At 42.5% G+C, this 23916-nt stretch overlaps 1 protein-coding gene across 1 annotated transcript; it reads left to right on the plus strand.

The window, feature by feature from the left end:
- The first annotated feature begins 2524 nt into the window (after positions 1 to 2524).
- Positions 2525 to 11650, plus strand: LOC119741462 (G patch domain-containing protein 11-like). The gene is made up of 7 exons (XM_038217217.1): positions 2525 to 2632; positions 3674 to 3903; positions 6185 to 6226; positions 6925 to 7136; positions 8553 to 8678; positions 9631 to 9712; positions 10489 to 11650. Exons 1-7 carry the CDS (start codon positions 2559 to 2561, stop codon positions 10542 to 10544), a joined length of 822 nt encoding a protein of 273 aa, XP_038073145.1. The 5' UTR covers positions 2525 to 2558; the 3' UTR covers positions 10545 to 11650.
- Positions 11651 to 23916: the final 12266 nt, after the last annotated feature.

The following is a 23916-nucleotide window of genomic DNA, read 5'->3' on the forward strand; positions in this document are numbered from 1 at the left end:
GGCGATCGTAAACACGGAATTCTGTTGTTAGCAGAGGAATGAAATTAGGCCCAGGTTGGTCCAAGTTAGTCTTACTGCACATGGGTGTGAACCACCTTCAGAACGAATTTTGTTAATGGCAATGTTACATGAAAGTCCCATTATACATGTACCAATCACAAGAGTTTATATTTTGTAATAACATATCATGAGGTTATTAACAATGCATTGTTGTATTATTTACTGACACTGCAATGAAGCAGGTTGTTAGAATGAGCGGGAATGTACCGGGCCGTTCCCTAAATTTCCTGGGTTGACAATAAGAAATTTGATGGGGCTTACCTGACTTACATTCAATTGTATTCTATTTTAATTCAACATTTGATTTCGTATAATATAAGACTATAATGTGTTATACTTCAAGAAAAATCATTTTATCACTTTTCATCTCTTGCCTTTTGCATTCACATTTGTTTCATTGTCCAGGGACAATCTTTTCTTTTGGGTTTAAAATCTTTGTGAGTATTGTTGTTGGTAACGATTTAGCAATTGTCTTAAAGGTAGAGTATATCATTTGCAGCAATCCAAAAAGGAACTGACGAAATTATTGTCGACAAGCTTACTTGGTTTGAAAAACCTCAGGTTTGAATGGGAAAGTGTCCCGGATGCTGATTTGGGATGCAATACAAAAACAAGACTCGGCAACTCTTGATTTGAAATCAAGATCCTAAAATATTGTTTTCTCAGAATACACAGCGTTCACTGAGCTAAAACTTCATCAGGTTAATTGTTAAGCACCCTTCTTTAGATTTTGAGCACTTATATTACTTCAAACTAAAAAAATGCACAAATGATAAATGAGCTACTCTACCTTTGATTGAGCCAGTGGAAGTCTGACAAATGGTCTAATTATTGTTAAAATTTGTGATTTGTTTGCTTAATAGCAATATCATGTGTTAGATCTTCTATGTTTTTTGGGGTTTTTTTTCAGCTTAACTTTTTCTTCGCTTCTTGAAAGAATTTGCATTTTTAAATTACATTTACCTTTTTGAAATTTTTGAAAGTATATCAGTAACATAAAGCAAACAATTTATGGTGTAAACTGGCATGGCCTTATACTTTATTTTTTAAAATCAGTTAAAGATGTATTCCCGTGCTATTTTCGAGTTTCACCTTGACAAATATATGTTTTTTTCCAATTGCTATTTTCCTAGCAATGTAGAAGTTATTCACTTTTGGATGAGGCATTGAACAAAGACAATCTGATGTTTAGTTCCGCCAAATAAAAAAAAAAAAAACATGTTTAGCATCCCCGCCCGCTTCCTTTTTTGAGGCTGCCTCCTTTTTTTTCCGAAAAAAATGATAAATTTTAAACAGTGCCATCATTTTGGCCTCTTTGTCTGTTGCATCTAGCCCATATAAAGCTGGTATGTCATTTCCTGAGTCCAAGTGGTGGCCATCTTGAAAATTAGCCCGGTCGGGCAGCCATTTTGGAGCGGGGAAAAAAGGGGCCTCCTCCTTCCTTTTTTTCAAAAAGGCAGGACGCTTAACATGTTTGTTTTTTTATTTGGCCTTACTGAAATATTTCGTGGAAAAATTCAAATCGTTGGCTGCATAACAATAATTGGGATCTCGCATGGCGGGTTCACTTATAAGTAAAATGAAAGTTCTTTTTCAGAGAGTTGCAGATGCCCCAATTCCCAATAAAGTACGATAGGTTCTTTGGTCCAAACAAAACGTATCATTGAAAATTTGTTTGGAGAAAAAAATGTATCTTTTGAAGAGCGTGGGGAATGCATCTTTAATCTAGTGTAGTTTAACTATTTTTCTTTTCATTTTAATTTCAAGTTTTACCACCGCTTTTTCCTAATGTTTCAAGTCAATCTGATTGATGAGTTGGGAGAAGAAATATCCCATGTTTTAGGGGTTTTTGATAATTTGTAGGAAATCATGGATTTTTAGAAATGTTTTGAAATGTTAACACTTTGAGCTGTTTGCTTTGAAAAGCAGTGATTTTTCTTATTAAAATGTTTTGCTGCCATTTGTAATGAACACAAATTGCTGTGTGTCATGTGTGTGTGATCTCTACGACCAACTTGAGTGAACTCTAAAAATGCCACGGGGTGACCTGTAACTTTTTGGCCTTTAACGATTTTTAAATTTAGTTGTTCACGAGTATTTCAAGGAAAACGTATGGAAATATGAAATTGAAAACAATTTAATAATATTTGTTTTTCAATATACTGAGAGAATTGAAAAATGATTTTGGAATCTATTTGCTGTCCGTATAAGTGCCTGCTCCCCCCCCCCCCCCCCCGGAGCTTTTATTATCATGATTATTGTCAGGAGTGAAGCTGAGTTATGGAGGACATGGAATTTCGGGCACATTCTGCCTCCATGGTCTGGGGAACATTTTGGTTGATAAGAACTATTCTAACCGCATTTTCAGCTGGTTGGATTTGGAAGTGCCGTGCATGAAAAAATTGTAGATGTACAATACATGATCGGAGCTGTTCCCCAAATGCAGTTTATTACACCGATAGAGGGCGCTACACGCATTATAGAGCACTTCATGATTGATGCAGATGCAGAGTGTAGGAATTATGGCAGACGACGAAGACGACTACATGTCTGATTCTTTCTTAGTGGAAACGTGAGTATTTAATATCACATTTGGTATCGATATAAATATGGATTGGTAATAGAGCATAGAAGGTATACAGCGTCGTTTGAATTTTGGGAAAGATTCCCATATCTGGCCATCACTTTTCAGTTCACCACCCTGTGCACAAACCCTACGGGACTGGTCTGAAAATTTCTAGGCCCAAGTGTTTTCTCAGTAAAAATTCAAAATTGGTCACCGCTAATTTTGACTTTTTAGTACATATTATCACTTTCTGATGGCTAATAGTATTAGCCATCAGAAAGTGATAATATGTACTAAAAAGTCAAAATTAGCGGTGACAAATTTTGAATTTTTACTGAGAAAACACTTGGGCCTAGAAATTTTCAGACCAGTATGCCAGTCCCGTAGGGTTTGTGCACAGGGTGGTGAAAAGTGATGGCCAGATATGGGAATCTTTCCATCATGACATTACTTAAAGGTCAGAAAAAATCCCATTTTTTTTTATATAACTGGACTCCCAACACTGCAAGAGCCAATCAGCCATCCACCTTTGTATAGAATTACATGGCACAATGTTAATTTTCAGTTGTTGCGCATTTGCGATGCATCGCGGTGATTGCCTTCTTTATTTTTGTGTTGCATTTTGTCTTCTCTGGTCATTTTACCCAAAAAATTCCTAAAAAAAAAAAATCAAACTCTTCCCTCTTATCTCTGTTCTTGAAAATCTGACAATGTGAAGTTGTGTTGGTTTTAAATATCGCTAACTAGTTGGGTGAGTCCAACATGTCCAATAACTTAGGGGGTTTTCATCCTCTTATTGAAATGTGGCCCGTAACTACACTATCCCCAAATTTGTAGACAAGTTATAATGAAAGTTGAAACAGAAAATTGAAATCTAATATAATAATGTTGCAAATGACACACTGTGAAACTAATGTGAGTGTGAAACTAATGGGTTTTTTTCAAAGTTATCTTTCATTAATTCTTGCAATAGGTGGAATGAACTTACAAAAGTACGATCTCAAATGAATGAATTGTCTTTCTGGAATGTCTCATATCTATTGGCAGTAAGACCACCACACCGGGCCTCGTGTGGGGCAAACACAACCACAAGAAACAGCAAGAGGCCAAGCACAAGGCGATCAATGAGCAGCACCGGGCCAAGTTCAAACCGGTCAAGGAACGCGAGCAGGAGAACCGACTGAAGGGCCTGGGCAGTGCCCTGTCCAGTCAAAACAAGGGCTTTGCTCTGCTGGAGAAGATGGGGTACAAGCAGGGCATGGGGATGGGCAAGAAAGGTGAGGAACATAGGGGGTTCTGTCAAAAATAGAATTTTAACTCCAATTTTGTCTTCGATTCTGGTATTTAAGTCATTCCAAGTGTTTAATGCCCAATCCAATTGGACCTAGTTGTTCTCTAAGATGTGGCCACTTATAAAAGGGGATTATAGATGTTCCTTATTATAAAATAAATTATTATCAAAATGTTACTTTGACTAAAGATCATGCAGGCATGACAGATACTAAACACCCCATGAAATTATTCCGTCTGGCTTATGCCAAAAATAAAAATTAGTCGGTCTCTGGTCAGCACGCACTTCGATTTTGATCATGCGCGTCAATTGTTCTTTTTTGTCAAATTTCCGTGTTAGCTACAACAGCGCCTTCTATTGCCACACCGCCTCAAATTTTTGTGGGCAGCTCAACCTCATACCTTGTTTTTAAAACATTTTGGAGGCAAAGTCCAAGTCATAAAAGTTGCCTTGGCTGTATATGTGAAGGAAAGCATTTAGGGTACCTAGGCAAACGAGGAGGGTACCTACATGCAGGCAAATGAGGGGCACCAAGGAATGGGGAAGGGCGCCAAGGCAAATGATGGAGGACACCAAGGTATATGAGGACATAAAAAAAAGCAAAATAGTACCCGACTTGTCTGTACAATCCAAGCTTGAAAAAAACCCAAACAAACCAAACAAACTAACAAAAAAAGCGCATTGCTGCATCAATTCCGGAACTTTGGTCTGACCAGACTGACTTTATATTTTTTTACCTTACTGTCATTTAGAAGAAATCATGTACGTGATTTCCAACAATCAGTCAATTGACTGAATTTTTTTTTAAAAAAGAGTGCTGTTGACAAAAATCATTGTGCATCCATTTTTACAGTTTTCCCCAAAAGTGTAATATCCACTGAACTGAAACTTGAACTGGTTAGGATTTGAACATTCTTCTTTGGATTCTGAGGGGTGTTATTATTGGAAAGAAACAAAATGCATGAACAGCAGATGATCAAGCAAAGTGGATCTGTATCGAGCATGTGCTCTCCAAATGCATGCAGACATCTCAAGCAATCATACTGTTGCATCAAGGCGTATTCATAAATACCTCAGACAGTTTAGCTATTCCTATTGGTCGAGAGCCCGTCACGTGGCTGGTCTTAAACGGATGATAAAGACATGGCTAGCTGGTCTTAAACACTTTTCCAGTGTCACAATAAAATGTGGACTCCTAAAAATCCAGTGCCTCTTACCGTTTCATTGGTTGAACGTTCACAATCCTCACGTAGGCATGCGCAACACTACCAGCGAGTCAGAATTTTATAGTTCTAAATTCAAAACGCAACGCCCCAGGTGCGTTCTGCGTGACATCGCGCAGAACATGCTACGCGCGCGTCAATCTCCATAAAAGGGTTGTTTACATCTTACTCGCCAGCTGAACATTCCATTATTTTGCTAGAGGGATGTTTCAAAAAGCATGAAGTGAACTTGTTGAACAAAATCGGGATTTTTTGAACGAATTATTTGATATTTTTTTACGGATAAGGTATTTATGAATGGGAATAAATATGTGCTCGGTCGGTATTTATCACTCTGTTTAATACCGCTTAGAGTCTGGGTGCTGATAATTACCCTCGCCTCCGGCTCGGGTAATTATCAGCACCCAGACTCTAAGCGGTATTAAACAGAGTGATAAAAACCTCTCGAGCACACATTTATTCCCTTAGTAAAGTCATATAGCACTTGTCAATCAAATGTGGCTGTCCTATGGGTGTCGCACCAATCCATTAAGCTCCGCCCCCTGATGCTTGGACCAATCACAGCTCACTCATTTATGTCCAACATGCGTGCAGAAATGTCCGACGTGTCCACTAGCATATAACAGCATCTTGAACATGCAGCTTCATATTAGAGAGGCCCACATGTTGTTGCTTAACATCAAGCACAGCTTGGGAAAAATGCTGGGGGGGGGGGGGAGCCGGACTCCCCCAGCCTTTGGCTGACTAACTGATAACCAATGGCAAGTGTGCTGCATTCGTAACTTTCAAAGTATGGCCTGTATGCTTTTTGGATGTAGAACCAACTCAATCTCATGTTTTTGTTTTTATCACACAACCCTTATGGAAACATTATACAAATCATTAAAACACTACATTTGAAATATGAAAGACTATGTGAAATATCAATTATATTTCAATAAAGATCAGTAACATTTTCTTGTGGAGATTAATGCCAAATTTTCACGGAATGTCCTTTACCTGGCTCAATTTTCATATCAGTTTCTTTCTTTTTCATTTGGACAGAAAGTGGACGATCGGAACCCATTCCTGTGGAAATCAAGACAGGTTGGTATACCCAAGAGGGCCCCCCCCCCCCCTCTTCAGCCACTGACTAATGTGATACTGGGGCCACAAATAATCAATTGAACGCTAATATTCCTGCATTCATTATCAAATGGCTTCATATCACCACCCCCCCCCCCCCACCCCCCGGTTTCCTGAAAGCTACATCTTCCCTTGAAAGTTAAAGTCGAAAGACGATGACATGGGTTTCATGTCAGGTGGTTGATTTTTGAAAATTCTGGAAAGCTCCCAGTAACAATGCCGGCGTGTTTGGTTCAAAGTCAAAACTTTCTTCATGATATACAGGGTTTGCCAATTTTCCCCCATTTTCATTCAAAACTGATGAATACAACAGAATGTTTCTGTTTATAGCGAATTCAGCTTCAGAAGCAAACAACAGACTAAAATCATACCATGATGCCTCAAAAAGAAAAATGTTAACAGCATTTGTCGATTCCAACAAGTGTGCAGTTTTGCACTGGTTTCGTAAATTCAGGGGCAAATTACTAGATGGAAGAGTTTGTTCAGTTTGTGGTCTTTTGTTTCATTCCACTTTTCTTTTTGAACTCCAAATGGTTAAAACCGAATGAGAATCATTTATGATACAAGAAAAGAATATTAGCCAACCACCTTGATGGCAATTGCATCGTAGCTACACAAATGACAAAAAAATCCTGGATACTTTTTTTTTGCATCATAAGGCAGAGGGGGTTTGGGACGGGAGACCGAGATCAAGGACCAGCAGGAGCGAAGACGGCTTCAGTATCAGCAGGCAGTGAAGCACCGGGCGGCCCGGGAGTTGGAATACCGACAGGACTTCATGCAGCGCATGAGTAATAAATTCAGCGACAAGGAGACGGAGAAAGACCTAGACAAGAGTCAGAAGGCCTGTGAGCATCTGGATCGATTACAGGTATGCCAGTCTCAGGCCGCGCCGGAAATGGGCTTCCAGGGCTACGGCTACCTCTATAGACCCATCCGTTAAGGCCCGCCCCATAGTATTACGACCAATCACAGCCGTGATTAGTGTCCGACTTGTGCACAGCTGGAAGATGCAGTGCAGCATGGAGATAGACGCATGTGTCGTTGCCCGCGTGCACAGTGGGCGGTGCCTAATGGTTAGGTCTATTGCCGGCATGTTCCCACGTAGTTGTTGTTGTTGAAGACGTAGGCAGTAGTTCTTGACAAGAGACTCAGATGTAACCAAAGTAATAATAATAATGTATATTTATAAAGCGCAAGTATCCACTAATATTGGTGCTCAAAGCACTACATCATTGTTTATCTTCAAGTAAACTTGAATCCTCGATCCTGATTGGTCGATCCATGGCAACAAGCCGTGCTACATATAACCATGTAGCACGGCCACAGTCCATACCGCACTCCGCGTGTTGCGCTATTCCAAGATGCGTGCGCCATTCCGTACAAACACACACGTGTATAGGATAAGCGCTGAAGTTTGTGTACAGTGGGCGTTTCATCTTTATTGTGCGTCAAGTTTGCTTGAAGATAAATTCGTTATCACGCTCGCGCTCGTGGAACACGGAAAATGTAGTGCGTCTGTGTCCCACATACCACTCGGCCTTCGGCCTCGTGGTATGTGGGACACAGACGCACTACATTATTGCGTGTTCCACTCGCGCTCGCGGGATAACTAATATACCCTGCTCATTGGGCCAGTGCAACTTTCCGAATACCATCTCAGCTCCCTGGGGAGTATACAGCTCAATGCTGCCATTTCGGCACAAAGCAGCTAAACTCAATCACAGTATTAAACCATCTCTGCCGTCACAGGTACACGTACCCATTTTTACTCCTGGGTGGGGAGAAGCAATGAGTGACAAAGTGCCTTGCCCAAGGGCACATGCACCATAACCCCAGGCTGAACTTGAACCCATAACCTGCAGAATTACCCGCAGACCACAAATTCAATGCTCCAGACCACAAGGCCACAGTACTCCACTCCTAAAGTGGGAGAAAGGGGTGGGTAATTGTCGTCAGACTGATATCCAGAAGGTGAAAGATCCACAAAAACAAAGCAGTTTGACTCAGCACAGTCATTTCTCAGCTGTTACATGCTCTTGGAATGCACTTGCAGTACAAAATAAGTTTTGACAAGTACGGTAAATGTCAGATGTAATTTCATACTCTGGATTAGTGGGGTGTGTGACTGTCCACAAAATTGCTGAGAAAACATGACAGGAACTAGAAAAGTTTCTCCAGGCTAGAAAACCTGTAAAGTAACTGGTGCTTGTGAAAGTTCCCCAAGCCAAGTATAGTTCCTCGTAGCTGCTGACTATCCAGCTATGATTGGTTCTTGTAATTGCAGGGGGTTGAGGAACCTGTTGAACCTTGGTACTGGCCCAAGCCACCTGCTGAGGTACTAGAGGAGGACGAAGAAGAAGAAGAAGAAGAAGAGGAGGAGGAAAAAGAAGAGCCAGGAAGTCAGATACCTGTAAGGATTCAAGATTATTCCCTTCGGCAGAATTCTAATTGATATTCCAATTTCTATTTCTTGCCAAGGTGGATCAGTTAAGCTGATTTGCTTGGTGAACATTATATTTCACCGTACTTGCAGGTGTGTTCATTAACCTAACAGTCCTAAATCCTCCAATTTTATTACAATTTTTTTTCACATGGGAGTTAACGTTGAGGGCCTTCAAATTTTACCAAAGATAAAAATGAAATAAACATCAGAGCCTCATCTGAACTAGGTGGGCTCAACTGAGAACATATCCGGGACGCTGATTTCGGGCGCAATTCAAAACAGGACTCGGCAACTTTTGAATTGAAATCGAGATCCTTAAATATTGTTCTCTCGGAATATACAGCATTCACTGAGCTAAAACGTCATCAGGTTAGTTGTTAAGCACCCATATTTAGATTTTGAGCACTTTTGTTCCTTCAAACGTAAAAAAAAATGCACAAATGATATACTCTACCTTTAACTGTGACAGACGTGTGATGTACTCGTTGTGGATTCAACCACAGCACTGTAAAGAAGCTCCAGGACCGATTTGCACGAAATGCCAAGGAAGGGTAACTTGTCTTAACTCGCAACTCGTTCTAGGATCAATTTCGCCAAACTTAAGACGCGTTCAACATGTCCTATAACTTCCTCAGCAATGCGGTTTAACTTAAGATCGGTCTGAGGGTCATCTTATCTCATCAATGCGTGCGTTACTTTGTATATCTTCTGGACACCAGATGAGTTTAGGACGTCTTAGGACGCATCTTAGCTAAGATTGATCTTAGAGCGGGGACTCATCTTAACTTAAGTCCTGAGATGAGCTTAAATACCAAGTGGCCTTTGAACCTCAACACAGTCTATTACTATAGCGTCTTGTTAGGCACCTTTTTTGGCAGTCAATATGATCCAGGATTTTTTCTTTGATTCTGTTAAACAGGCAGCTGAAAAACTCGCCCATTTGACAAGTTACCTCCGCAGACGACATAGATATTGTATATGGTGTGGAACATCATTTGATGGTAAGAATGGTCTTTTACTCGTTCCTAGTTTTTCGAAACATGTTGGTGATGTGTGACTGACTGCAATGGGCTGTTCACTTCCTCTTCCTAACCCTGCCAGACACAGTGCGTCAGGTGGAAAAGTCTGGTGCACTTTGATGCATTCAGCTACCAACACCAGAGCATGAATGGCCAGTGCTGAAACAATGAGAGCTAAGTCCCATTGAACAATGCCACAGTTGTATCCTGCTGCATTCAGGGCACCACAGACTCTGAGGCAGTTTGGCCTTGAGACTTTTCCCCTGATGGATCTTGCTGCACTGGGCAGGCTTGTCACTGAGACAAGTGTTGCATGTTGCTGCATTTGGCAGGGTTTCTAGCTAAAATACCTGTAGTGTTAGGGTTAATGTGTACTGGGGTACCACAGAACCACAAATAGTACCGTAAATAATCAGTTTCGTAGACCTAATGCATTGCACTTGCAGGTATCTCAGAGGGTTTTCTTCGTTATTTTAATGTATTAACAATGAGTGCACATAAGATGTTTTCTCATGCCTAGCCTAGAGATACAAAACCACTGTCGTCCAACTCCACCTAAAGCTCTATTCACACAAAACAAGATTACGTTGAAATTGGCATACAGCAGTCGGCTTTTTCCCCCACAATGCTCTTCGAAAATTGTCCACCATGTTGTAGGATTTAACCCAGATAAACTTGCTATCAAAGTTTGAAATCGGGAAAAAAGCCCCCAAGCTTAACTAGAATTTATATTTTTTTTTAAACTTTTATTGCTCCAGATAACAAAGATTTTGAAGACAACTGTCCGGGAGAAACAGCCGAAGACCACAGGTAGCAGAAAGAAGAGACTGCCTGGACATGTGAAAAGACTGTACATAATAATACCTTATGCATTGTGGATGTCTCAAAGGGTGCACTTTGTAATTTTAATTTGGTAACAATAAGACAAAGGCAGAAGTTTATGGCAACATCCAACCTATCTCAACTACAGTGGCGCAACGCAGAGCCCGCCTTGCTAGCCACTGTTACAGAGCCAAAGATCAAGTTGTCTCCGACCTCATCTGCTAGAGATCGCCTTGCCCCAACAGAGGGAGGAGACCCCTCAACTATGTTGACACTGTATGCAATGATGTGAGCCAGCACGTTGATGAAATCACCACGGCCATGGCAGACAAGAGAGTCTGGAAGAGTTTGGTTTCATCCATCTCGGCTGTGGCCGCCCAATGATAATGATGATGAACAATGAATGCACAAACGACGTACCCGTGTAGTGGGGCATCCAGGGTGGGGGGGGGGGGGCTTCTTGGTGATATCCCAACACAAGACCTCAAGGCACAAACTATTCAAATGAATTGCAGCAAAGGCATTCCTTTGTTATTTTTCGTGCCCTGTTACTTGTGGCTGGTTATATGAATGGTCTTGTGCTTGCTCTGCAATTGGTCTTGTGTCTGGTCTTGCGATGGTCTCGAGTACAGCACTACTTGTGCACACGTCAATGGAAATACCTCCGAAAGCTACCATTTCACGTAATGATAGGATAAAACCACTCGGCATGTGACTCGGGCGTACTTCATGCAATATTTGTTTTCATCCTTCTCAGTTATTACGACAATTATTAAGTATTAACTCTGCCAGTTTGACAGCAAAGACAATTAATTACCCTCTCTTTCGGTTTCCATCTGCAGTCAGATTAAACATTCATAGCGTCGTTTGTTCGTTGGTAAGGCGAATGATGGTCCTGAATCAAGGGCGGGCCTAGAGCTGAATGTCGGATGGGGGGGGGGGGGGGGGCACGTGACCAACTGGCCTGGGGCTTGACCACATGGGGCCCTGTATGCCCTTTCTTTCGTCATGTTATCAGTATTTCACCAATCCATTTATGGAAGGAAAGGGGATCAATAGCATCGATTAAATAATATATTCACTCCTCCGTTGTATTTATTTGATTTGTTTTGTTTTTCATCTTAAAATTAATGTGGCCTGACGTTGCGAACTTAGCAAGTTCTTCTTCAAAGGCTAAAACAGAACTGACGGAGGTACATACATTAACATGGGGGTGCACACAAACATGCAGGGCTGAAAGAAGAAACACAAAAGGAGGATTAGGTGTGAAAGGTGTGGAAAGATGCAGGGGAGGGTGGATGAGAGAACAAAGAAACAAAGGGAGAGGGCAAACCACAAGGGATCTAGTGTAAACAGGGGAGGGACCAGAAAGGGGAAGGATCAAAGGTCACAGGGAGTGGGAACGGACAAAAGAGTGTGAGAGTGAAGGGATGATGTGGGGGGGGGAACAGTATTGAGGTGGAAAGGGATGAAAGATGGGGGAAGATGGGTAAACACAAACAAGGAAGACCAGGTGGATTATCTGTAACAGAAGACAATGGAGGAAGAAAAGGATTAGTCATTTCCAAGTTGGATGTTGAGACCATGTGGTTGAATAGTTCGAAGACGATTCATCCACACTTTCTCTCTGCTGAGGCGAACAGAGTCCTTGCGATGGCCAAGAGATTCAATGCCCTGCAAAATCATATCAGAAATGGAGTGGTTAGGCAGGTTGAAGTGGTGACCAACAGGGGTGTCTAGTTTCTTGGTGTTGACCGTTGACCGGTGGGCATAGAAACGCTTCTTGAGCGTATTCTTAGTCTCACCTACATACTGCACTCCACAGACCCTGCAAGAAATGAGATATATGACATTAGAGGTGTTACAAGTGATGTTACCAATGGTTCTGTGGGTAGTGACAGAAGAGTGGCCAGAAAAGGAGTCAGACTCCTGGATATGAATCTGGCAGACAACACATCTGGAACTGCACTTGAAAGTACCATGCTGGGTGGGAGGGGATGCATCTAAGGAAGGGACTTCAGCTCGAACAATCAAGTCCCGTAGATTTCGAGGACGCCTGTAAGCCAATGTAGGGCCATTGGGGATGGCGCGGGCAAGGCGATCTGAAGTATGGAGGATATGATGATTGTCATTAGTGATTTTGTGAAGGGGAGGGAGATTGGGGTGAAACGTAGTAACCAAGGGAATCATGGGTCTTTCCCGTGAGAGCTAGATTTCTGGGGATAGCTTTAGCTCTGGCAATGGCACGATGAACTTGGCGAGAGCTGTGACCCCTGGCCACCAAGTTGTTCCTCAGTATCTGTGTATGGTGGGAGAAATCGGAATCATTAGAACAAATTCTTCTGAGTCTGAGTGCCTGGCTAAACGCTATGCCAGTTTTGCAGTGCCTGGGGTGACAGCTGGAGGAGTGGAGGTACTGGTGGGTGTCTGTGGGTTTGGAATACAGGTCAGTGGTTAGTGAGTTGCCTTGCTTGCGGACGGTGACATCCAGAAAGTGGGTTTGGTGAGCCGAGAACTCCGATGTGAATTTGATGGTTCTGTGGATGGAATTGATGTGGTTAGTGAAGGTCAAGAGACTCCTCATCACTGGTCCAGATGAAAAAAACATCATCAATATATCTCCACCAGATCCAAGGGCGACATGGGGCCGAGGCAAGAATGCGTTCTTCGAGGTCGCCCATGAAGAGGCAAGCCATCGACGGGGCCATGCGAGTGCCCATTGCAGTGCCGTGTACCTGTAGATAGTGTTTACCAAGGAAGGAAAAATTGTTCTTCGTTAGTATAAGTCTCATGAGGGTGCCAACATCACTGATGGGAGGAGTCGTGTGTCCTGCCTTGGCCAGAGCCAAGGAGCAAGCACGAACACCCTCCTCATGTGGGATGTTGTTTTGTTTTTGTTAGAAACTACTTGGTTGGGAGAGGCATGGCCCAGGGCGCCCTCGCCCCCCCCCCTCCCCGATCCACCTTTGTCCAGGATCATGATTAATTAAAAAGAAACCTGATTAGTCTGTATTCAAATCCTGAGCAAAATTGTTAGAAATGGCAGATAATTATTTGGTCTATGGCCGCTTGTGCATACATTCGGATCTTTATTTTCATCCATGTTTGATGCAAACACGGCCTATGATTGTAAGAACTACTTTTGTGTACCTTTTGTTCCCCGATAGTTCGCAAGGTACCCTTAACAGTGTGCTAACAAAATCAGCTAGTTTTAAGTATAATTCCAGTCTTGAAGGCTGTGATAGATCTTACAAATTCTGCTATTAAACCAAGAAATGTTCTAACTGTGTTCCCCCATTGTGTGATTACAGAGCTAAAAACAAATTTACTAATTCCTAGAAGCGAGCAAACTTTGGTTACAAAATGTATGCACGCACACACAAATTCTATGCCCACCCGTGAAACAAACCAACCGTTACCATGGTATTTTCTTCTTCTTTTTTATTTTACGCTAAACAGTCTCATTAGATGGGCCTTCATGACTTGTGTTAAGATTTGGGCAAGCTCTGATTGGACGGTGTTTGGCAGTGCCACGCGTCGAGGTGTGTGACGATTGGTCAGTTGGCAAGGCTGTCATGCGCGCGCATGAAAATTCGGGTGAAAGCACTTCTAGTAATACGTCATGCTAAGGTTGATTGGAAACCGTGTGTTGTCGCAGTACCATAGTACACTCGTTACATTGAGCAGGTGCGTGAACGAAAGACTTGGCGTTCTATGCTCCGACGTACCGACAGTTTAGTTGGGGTCCTCAGTTTTTACGTTGAAAAAAAAACATCCCGGCCGATTTCTATTTTGATTTTGTTCGCTTATATATCGTATACATGTTGACTACCTGAACTGGTATCTAATTCAGCATTATGGACTTAATAAACCTTTTGTGAAGATGTCATCAACTCCACGACGCCTCTCTTTTCTTGTACTATCTACCTGTCTGTTGGTCGTTGGTACCCACACCAGTTGCGGTCCATGCCCGTTCCAGTGGATGTCATTTGGGGACCACTGCTACCGGTTGGTTCTTGAATTTCGTCCTTGGGCGGATGCTGAGAACTACTGTCAGCAGTTGCCATCCCGTCGATTCGGGCATGCGCACCTTGTCACGATCAACAGTGAAGCGGAGCAGCAGTTCTTGGCTAAGTATGGTGAAGAGATCCAGCAAGTTAAGCGTTGGTGGATGGGACTGAACGATATTGAACATGAGGGAGTGTACGTCTGGAGTGAATCTTCACAGAGCCCTGGGTATACTAAGTGGTATTCAAGCGAACCAAATTCAGGCATCAGCAGCTACGATTGTGTTTTCAGTCAGCGGTCTTTAGGGTGGGGATGGCGCACCCGTGCTTGCACTGCTCATGGGTACTTTATCTGCGAACTTGAGAAACCGTAAATAAAGCAGTGCGATCGACTCATTTAAAATCAAGACTTTCTGGAGGTGAGTTTCCACATATATTAAACACATCATTTAACCTTAAATAAAGGCTGTGAGACGGCTTTATGATAGACACTACACGCTGAAATTTTAAAAGCACTACATCAGATATTATCTTAAAAAGACGACCTAGTGGTGTAGGCCCTACATGTAGTTTACTCTACGTGAATTCACCGATGGCGGGAGCCCTATAGCACCAAATTATGTCTATTTCTGGATCACCTGAGCACTGTTCTTCTGCATGACTGACCGAAAACAGTATAATATCATCTTCTCAGTTCTTTTATTATGAGACATGCAGACATAATAAGCCCTCGACAGTACATCAAAGGCGCTAAACTTCTCCCTCCATCTAGAGCTAGAGCTAGTTATTGTGTAGGTTAAAGGGAAAATACAACATTTGCAAACATCGAAAAATAAAACTACCAAGTTTTTTAGGAAATACACAACAGGATGTTGATAAATGACAGTCTAAAGCATCCTGTAAAATTATGGCACCTGGTGTGAAGTCACTTTCAAGAAAATGGTAATTTTGTATACATTTCCAACGGTGGTCGGCCGACCACCGTTGGAAAAACCTAACTATTTTTCAACTACTGCTCCAAATGTACCAATTTTTTTTCAGTCCAAATTTTGTTTGCTATTGGTTGCATGTTCTGAATGGTGCAGGCCAGCTAGACTGGTTCCCTTATCGTACAATTTTCCGGCATCTATAAATTAATCCATTTAATCTTCAGTGGAGTCAGGGAACCAGACTACTCGAACATTTTTGTTTTTATTAGTTTTTCCAGCATTTCCCAACACAAAACTTCAAACATGTCAGTGTAACAATAATTTGATATATTATACTAACCCCACAAATAGTTCATTTCTGAAAATTAAAGCAAAAGCCAATGATGTACATTCCCTTTAAGTTACGAACGTTCGACATCAGTTTTCATCCTAGCGAGAATTATGGTTAGTCGACAGAGTAGTTTGGTCGAGTATTCAGAACCAGCCTATCGCCTTTCAAGGTCGGTCGCCTCGCTGGTAACAATAGCCGCACGCATCATAACGCATAGCAGGGAGCCAGGAAAAAGAAGTGTGTACGTTTTGACCAACTTTTGACTAGAAACGTGCGCATGTTGATATAGTGCGCAGGTGTAAAAACGTCACCAACAAACGACTTTTCCTAAATCAAACTTGTTGAGGTAGGTTGAGGACTTTCTTACGCTTTCTTACGAGAGGCCCCACATGTGAGTGTTATCAGGGATGAGACGATTGTCACTTTTCACGTCTACCCCCCCCCCCCCCCCCCGCCCCTAATCAAAATGGCCTTGCTATGTTACGCGTGTACATATACATGTACAAGTAGAATGCATTATGATCGATTCGGCTGCCAAACAACCGTTACTCTGCTTTACGTTCAATCTTTGTTACCGGTTCTTTCATCACAACAGCCCCGTGAATAATTACTTTTATTGTCAGATCGAAGACCACATTTCAAAGCGATGAACAACAGGCATTCGCAAGTCATACAATGATGGACAGAACGAACGGGGGGGGGGGGGGGTTCGCATTCGTCTCTTTAATGATACTAAACTCGCTAGGTATTAACGCTTCTTTTAATTGATCTACATGTAGTCTTTTGAGCAAGCAGTAGTGTCGGCGCGGCGTCGGTAAGCTACTGACTCTTAAGATCTGAAGTAGGGAAGCGGTATTGAGCTAGTCTGAGTAAACACCTGCACTGCCTGTTTGAATTTTCGGAACTTGTCTGCGTGCCTCCACTTCAAGAAAACAAAACGCAGTTCAAGTCGTAGGCCAGAGTACCATTTTGTTTACACAGCGAAACACCTCCATGTGGTCGTTACAGAAGACTAGTACATTTTGCAATCTTCATCCAAAGCTTGCATGAAAATAATTTGAGGTATTCTCGACCATGCAGTCCTTCGGCTGTTTGAATTTTCATCGGGCAAGTACGGCGTCCTTTTTGGTAATCTTCGCTTATTTCGTTTTCTTTTCACTCCTTACACTCGACAGCGGCCGGGAAGAACATTGCACCCCTTGCCCTAAGCGCTGGGTAGCATTCGGCGGAGAATGCTACCGACTGGTCACTGAAAAGTTGCCCTGGGTTGAAGCTGAAATCTACTGTCGGGAATTGTCCAACTCTGATTGGTTTTCAGCGCACCTTGTGTCCATCAACAGCTTAGAAGAACAGCAGTTTATAGTGGAGCCTTTGAAAGCTTCTTATCCATTGGAAGAATGGCCTTCTATAAAGGCCTGGCTCGGATACAACGATATGGAGAGGGAGACGCGCTTCGTGTGGAGTGCCAGCTCTGGTGCCAACTTCACGCGATGGGCAAGCGATCAGCCTGACAACGGAAGAGGGAAAGGCCAAGACTGTGTTGCTATAAGACAAGAATACAATTGGAAATGGGATGAAATGACCTGCAGGTTCGGTCGTCATTTCATTTGTGAACTAAAAATGCCAAATGGTAGTAAGTAGAAAGATCGTTCCTTGTATCTGCATTTGCCCCTTTGACATGGCGAACGAAATAGGAGGCCGCAAATTTTGAAGTGGGTTAGTTTGTGTAAATTACACTGCCAAATATCACTAATCAGTCTGCACTCTTAAAGGTTATTTTAGCAACATATTTAAAGTGGTTCAAAGACATTGACTTGAGCGGGGTTTGAACCTGCTACCTCCGCTGTGGTGCTCTACAACTAAGCTATCCAGCCATATGTCGGCGGTTCCCCTATTTGTCAATGTCTTTGCTCAAGGGTCGTTAGTAAGAAACCATTTCACCCGTATGTGTATCATTTTAGCTGTTCGTTCACTGTTTGATACATTATTGATTGAACATTTTTAAAATAACAATACGTAGCTGACATAAAATGAAATCTGAAAATGTTTTTCCTTTTCAAGGAGAGGGCGTAGTTTGAAGACATTTTCCCATTTTAAGGGATATTTATCATATTTGACATTTTCAGTGTTCATCGTAATTTCAATTGACAGTGATTTTGACACATTCATCAGTGTTAAGTTATTTTTTATTAAACAAAAATGAACACAACCGTTGCGACTTCACACTGCTAGTTTAAAGACCGTTTTAAGTAACCTTCATTATTATAATTTCATGTAGGTTTTCCCACTTACTTTAACATATATCATTTAAATTCCGCTATATTTTTAGTTTTATTTCCAGAACGAAATTTCCCAACATCTACCCGATTTATAACGCTACATTCGTGAAATACACTTCACCAAATATGAAATATATTGCTGTAAATTCGAAATCGGAATTAACAATGGAGTACGACGGCATTCTGGGATGAAATGAAAGTATCTTTCTAGGACATCTAATGAAACTTTAAAGTAACTTGGAAATCCTATAGCTAAAACGTTCGATACTTGAACTGATATTGAAGGTCAGTGTAGGTAAAACAGTAATAAATTGTTTCCCCAATAGTGGGGCTGTTAAGGTCAAATATGTGATACAATTGTATCACTCAACAATTTCAAGAACAATTGTTATAAATAGTGTATGTAAAGGTCATTGAACCTCTCAAAGGTCACCAGACGTCAAATATGAAATGTCTCCACATCTGAAAAAGTTCTTCATGGCATGAAGAACCAACGTGCGATGTTTTATGATTCAGTCACAAAGTGCACAATCGCACGTATCACTCACAAGTGGACGTATATAGCTGTCAGTGTACAATGAAATGGTGAAGTTTGTTCAATCTTTGTGTTGTGCTTAATGTTGTTCATTTTCAGGTTTTGAAACTATAATTCGCAATTTCACTGACGCTTGTATTAGAAAAAGATGACACATCAACGTTTCGCGATTTTAAAGAGACACTTTCAGCTCGAGCTTGAAACAAGCGCAATCTCTCAAGCTTGTTTGAGAAGATTGCCTTTATACATTTTTGTTAAAAATCATTCGTGAACGTTAAAGAACCGTTTATCTTCAAACAAATCGCTTGTAAATAAATCCAAAATTTAAGTAACACAACAGAACACAACAGAACACAACAGAAACCAACAGAAAAACACAACACAACAAAACACTACAGAACACAACAGAACACAACACAAAACAACACAACACAACACAACACAACAGAACACAACAGAAACCAACAGAACACAACAGAACAGAACCCAAGACAACCCAACACAACACAAGTAAATATATTTTAGGAGATGTTACCAAGTTGCTTTTGAGCGATATCTTTCTCCCTGAGGGCAATGTATACTTGAATCTATCACCTGTGTCTAATGATTCCACAATAATCAGCGATTGTCATATTTTTTTGGTTGTATTGGCTAGATGATTGGCATTGCCTGTGTTAACTACGAACCTTTTGGACCATAACGAATGCCCTCCGAACAATAATGCACTCTGAATGGTTCAGCAACGTCAGACGGAGATACTAATTAGCAAGAAATTACCTTCAGCAAACCAAACGGGGAAAAAATACTTGAAACACCAAACAACTTAGATACCATCAAAAATTAGTTTCTCCAGTCCCGCGTGTGAAAATTTGGAGTCATATGCATGAGCGCTATGAGTCTAATTACTTTCTTAAGGTTTTCTGCGTATACCTGATTGTGCTATACACTGAACAGGCTCTTTATTGCAATTTGTGAGGCGCTCATTAGAGACACACTCTTGGAAAAAATGGTCCGGTTAGGCCAAAAACCAAAAAATATTCGGTCTCTGGTCAGACCAAAGTTCCGGAATTGACGCGGCGACGCGGCTTTTTTCTTCTTTTTTTTCTTCAAGCTTGATTGTACAGACAAGGCGGGGTACTATTTTGCTTTTTTGGTGTCCTCATGTACATTGGTGCCCTCCATAATTTGCCTTGGTGCTTTCGATCATTTGCCTTGGTGCAATTTCCCATTGCTTGGTGCTCTTTGGTAGAAACAAAATTGAGGAGGTGCGGCAATAGAGGGCGCTGTTGGAGCTACCGCGGAACAAAAAAAGATTGACGCGCATGATTAAAATCGACGCGCGCGCTGACCAGAGACCGACTTATTTTTATTTGTTTTGGCCTTAACATTGTTAACTTATTTCTTATGATGGGACTTGCGGTTTGGCCGAAGTCAACTGAGCGTGATCGGCTGACGTACAAAACCCCGAGCCAACGAGGTTTTGTATAGAAAGCTGCCGGACCACATTTTGCGAGAGTGTGTCCGTAATGCTTGAAGCCTGCCGGTACTGCTGAGCCTGCATACTGCCAAAGTTACCAGTGGCATCCCTACATTTTCTCGTGCAAATAGGACCCATTTTTGGACCCTAATTTTATCAAATCTGCTCTTAGATAATAGCCCAAAAGCTAGGGAGATGATCCTCGGCTATGTTCGCACGATTCCACCGATTTTTAAACTAGACGGTCTCGTTTTTTACAAAAAAATTGGGGGGGGGGGCACTTTTTATGCAAATTAACGACTCGCGTAGAAATTTTTGAAACCCTAATCAAATTTATTGCGCCCGCTGTTGGTATTATTGCGCCATTCTGATATATCTTCTGTCTGACATATCTTCTGTCTTTTTTAGTGAAGTTCTGCATGTAGCACTTTCAAAATCTAGGATATGAAAGCCCAATCCATATAGCTTTCTTTTAGTACAAGAATCATTCAAATCACTCATGTACTTTTCAAGTTACGGAATTTAAAAACAACCATCGTTTTAACCCTCTCACTCCCATGGGCTCCATTTGGCACCAAAAGTCGAACGCCACTTTTTCCTTTTTGGCACCAAGGCATTCTGCATTTTGCAAAAATGTAAATAGCGCCCCTCTCGACGAAATGCTCATCACGTAGTCTAGTCGGAAAATAGGGTTCCCATGCACCCCTGGATACATTATTTTTTCGAGGTAATCTCGGTGTGAGGAATCGATTGAAAGCGTTATTTTTATAATTTGGCGGACTCTTGCAAAACAATAATCTACATGTATTCGAAAGTATAATATTGCCGGGGTTAAAGGGTTAGGATGTGCTGGGGTGAAATGGAGAATATTTCCCATTGTACAGCGTCTCACTATTAGTCACTCTAAACCAAATCACAGTGTCTGGCTTCTTGTGCCAACCCTGTTCCTGCTGAATGACAAATAGTGTCATCGAGTCCATGGTACTATAGCAAGGTTGCTCCGGGTAGGTGGAATTCATTAGAATTACTTGTCTGTCCACCTAAGAGAATGACAGCTCTGATCACAAACCCTAAAAAGAAAAAGGTAAAAGGTAGGCATTCTGCCTAGGAGAAGGAAAACTCTTATCACAAACCCAGGTTGGTCGAGCTCGTTAGTCGTGGTTGACAGTCTACCTCAATTTTCAGCCGCTGCCTTGCGGATAACCCAAGGCTAAAGGGAGTAAACACCTACAGAAAAATCAGGAGTGGAGCCCCTAAGGCGGTTGGTGGTGATACAACCCATTCCCTCGTAGCCTGCAGCAAAGCGAAGCTCGTACCAAAAACAGCCCCACCACACCGAGACTAGGGGTCACTGCGAAACACCACCTGCTGTATCCACAACCCAGAGAGGACTCGGCCGTTTGTTGACAGTCTCGGAGAGGCTCTGGCAGAACCTTCAGGCGGTGATGACTGAGGAATCAAAGTGGTCCTATACCTGCCTGGTGATCAACAACCTCGCCATTTCTGAAGAGAGAGCGTAGGAACGCTGGCGAGCCCAACTGGGAAGAAAAAGAACCAGTCACAAAAGCCAAGAGAAAAACTGTTCGTGCCCACAAGAAGGGTCCCAGTCCAAGCACACAATATGCTCTTAAGGCCAAAAGAGACCAGTGATGCGAGAGGGCTGTATGAGGGCATCAAGAAGGCAATAGGACCGAATATCCCAACTAAAGTCCTAAAGAGTGGGAAACAAGCGCCGCTGCGATACGTTCGTGAACTCCCCTGCCTCTGCTGGGAAAAGGGCCACGTTCCACAGGACATACGTGATGCAAACATCATCACTTTGTACAAAAAAACAAGGGCAACAGGTACGATTGTAATACCTATCGCAGAATCTGTCTGCTCAGCTTAGTTGGTACATGTATAGAGTCTTCACACACACATTGTCCTGACCCATACGCGTCTACAGAGCCGTTGGTTGACGGTCTCTGAGTGTCTACCCCTAGTCACGTACAGTGGCTTTAGAGCTGGCAGATCCACTGTAGGCCTAGATATGATCTTCTCACTTCACCAGCTGCAGGAGGTGTGTCAGGAGCAGCAAATGCCACTCTCTACTGACTTCATTGACCTGACAAAGGTTTTCGGCCTGGTCAGCAGAAGTGGGCTCTGCAAACTGCTGCATAACGTCGGCTGCCCCCAAGGCTGATGGGCATGATAACATCCTTCCACGAGGTCATGCACAGCAGAATGTACTTCAATGGTGCAACATCAGCCTTCCCAAAGAAACGTTGAATAAAACGGGTGCGTGTTGGATCATTCTCTTCGGTATGTTTTTGTCAATGCTCCTACAGTACGTTTCGGAGACTGACCCAAGGGTGTCTATACCTGCATACTCAAGCTGACGGCTAGCTTTTTAACAATGCTCGCCTTCACTCTAAAACTTTGCGAGGTCCTCATCCGCAAACTGCTATTTGCCGGTGATGCAGCGTTGGCGTCCCACAATGAAGCCCAGTTCCAGCGGCTCATTGATTGCCTGTCCCAAGCAATCAGTCTGAGTCGACCATCAGCCTGAAAAAGACCAACATATCGTCGCCCAGAACATAGTCCGCCCTCCTTCCATCACCATGAACGGACACGTTCTTTAGGTGGTGGATACCTTTTTACCTACCTTTGTTCATCCATCTCCACCACATTGTTTCTTGACACAGAGCCGCAGCTGTCCTAACTAGACTGAGCAAGAGAGTCTGGAACAACCGTCCATCACGGTGACTATGCACACCAAGATGCAAGTGTATTAGGCGTGTGTCCTCATTTATACACGGCTGTGAAGCCTAGACAACCTACGCCGCCCAGGAGAAGAGACTAACAGCTTACACCTCCGATGCCTCAGACGTACGCATCCTCTGCCTAAGCTGGCAGGATCGAGTGACCCACAGGTTTTAGAGCGTGCTGGTGTCCCGAGCACGTTTGCTCTGCTCAGCATGAGACGTCTTAGATGGCATGTGCCATGTCAAAAGAATGGACTTGGATCGGCTCCTGAAAGGATCTCCTTTATGGAGAACTTGCTGAAGGTACATGACCTGTAGGGTGACCGTATCTCCGCTATAAGGACATCTGCAAGCGGGACTTAAAAACTTCTTGAATAGGCCCCAGTAGCTGGGAACGTACTGCAGACGACAGGAAGGTGGGCTGAAAATGCTAGAAATGACTTTGACCTGACTGACAAGGGAGCCAGACAAAAGAAGCGGGCAGGTTCATCTCAGGCGCTCTCATCCTTGACCTGCACTCGATGTGGTACGTAGAGACTGCCACTCAAGATTAGGTCTTAACAGTCACACTAGAAAGTGCGACAGACATTGATTGATCTACTGACGTGATAGCTCAGACTTGGTGTGCTCAGCCATGACGAATGGTAGTTGTAGTAAGATTCCAATGGAAAATTGGATCAGGCTATTATGTCAGTAATTGTAATGGGCAAAAATATATGTATGAGTACACAAAGCAATAGTGAAGAGGAAATTGTTGTAATACAACTGCATCTGGAGCGACATGACAAGTTAGAGAAGTGGTAATCAATGACATTTCATTGCAACGTCTAGTCGTGATCTTCAAGAACCTCATCATGATCAATCTCTTGATGCTCTTCCACTATTGATTCTCCGCTTCCCCAACAGTTTTCTGCAGTAAGTCAATGAGTGACTCAAGGATGGGCGGCATCACCATACTGGCATGACTATCCACCACCACATTATAACTATGCTACGGATTGTTAGTTCACTATCACCATTTCCAGCTGACACTACAAGCTTAAGCCTTCACCTTAATTTGTC

The sequence above is a fragment of the Patiria miniata genome, unplaced genomic scaffold (genome assembly GCF_015706575.1).
Source record: "Patiria miniata isolate m_02_andy unplaced genomic scaffold, ASM1570657v1 HiC_scaffold_5, whole genome shotgun sequence".
NCBI lineage: Eukaryota > Metazoa > Echinodermata > Asteroidea > Valvatida > Asterinidae > Patiria > Patiria miniata.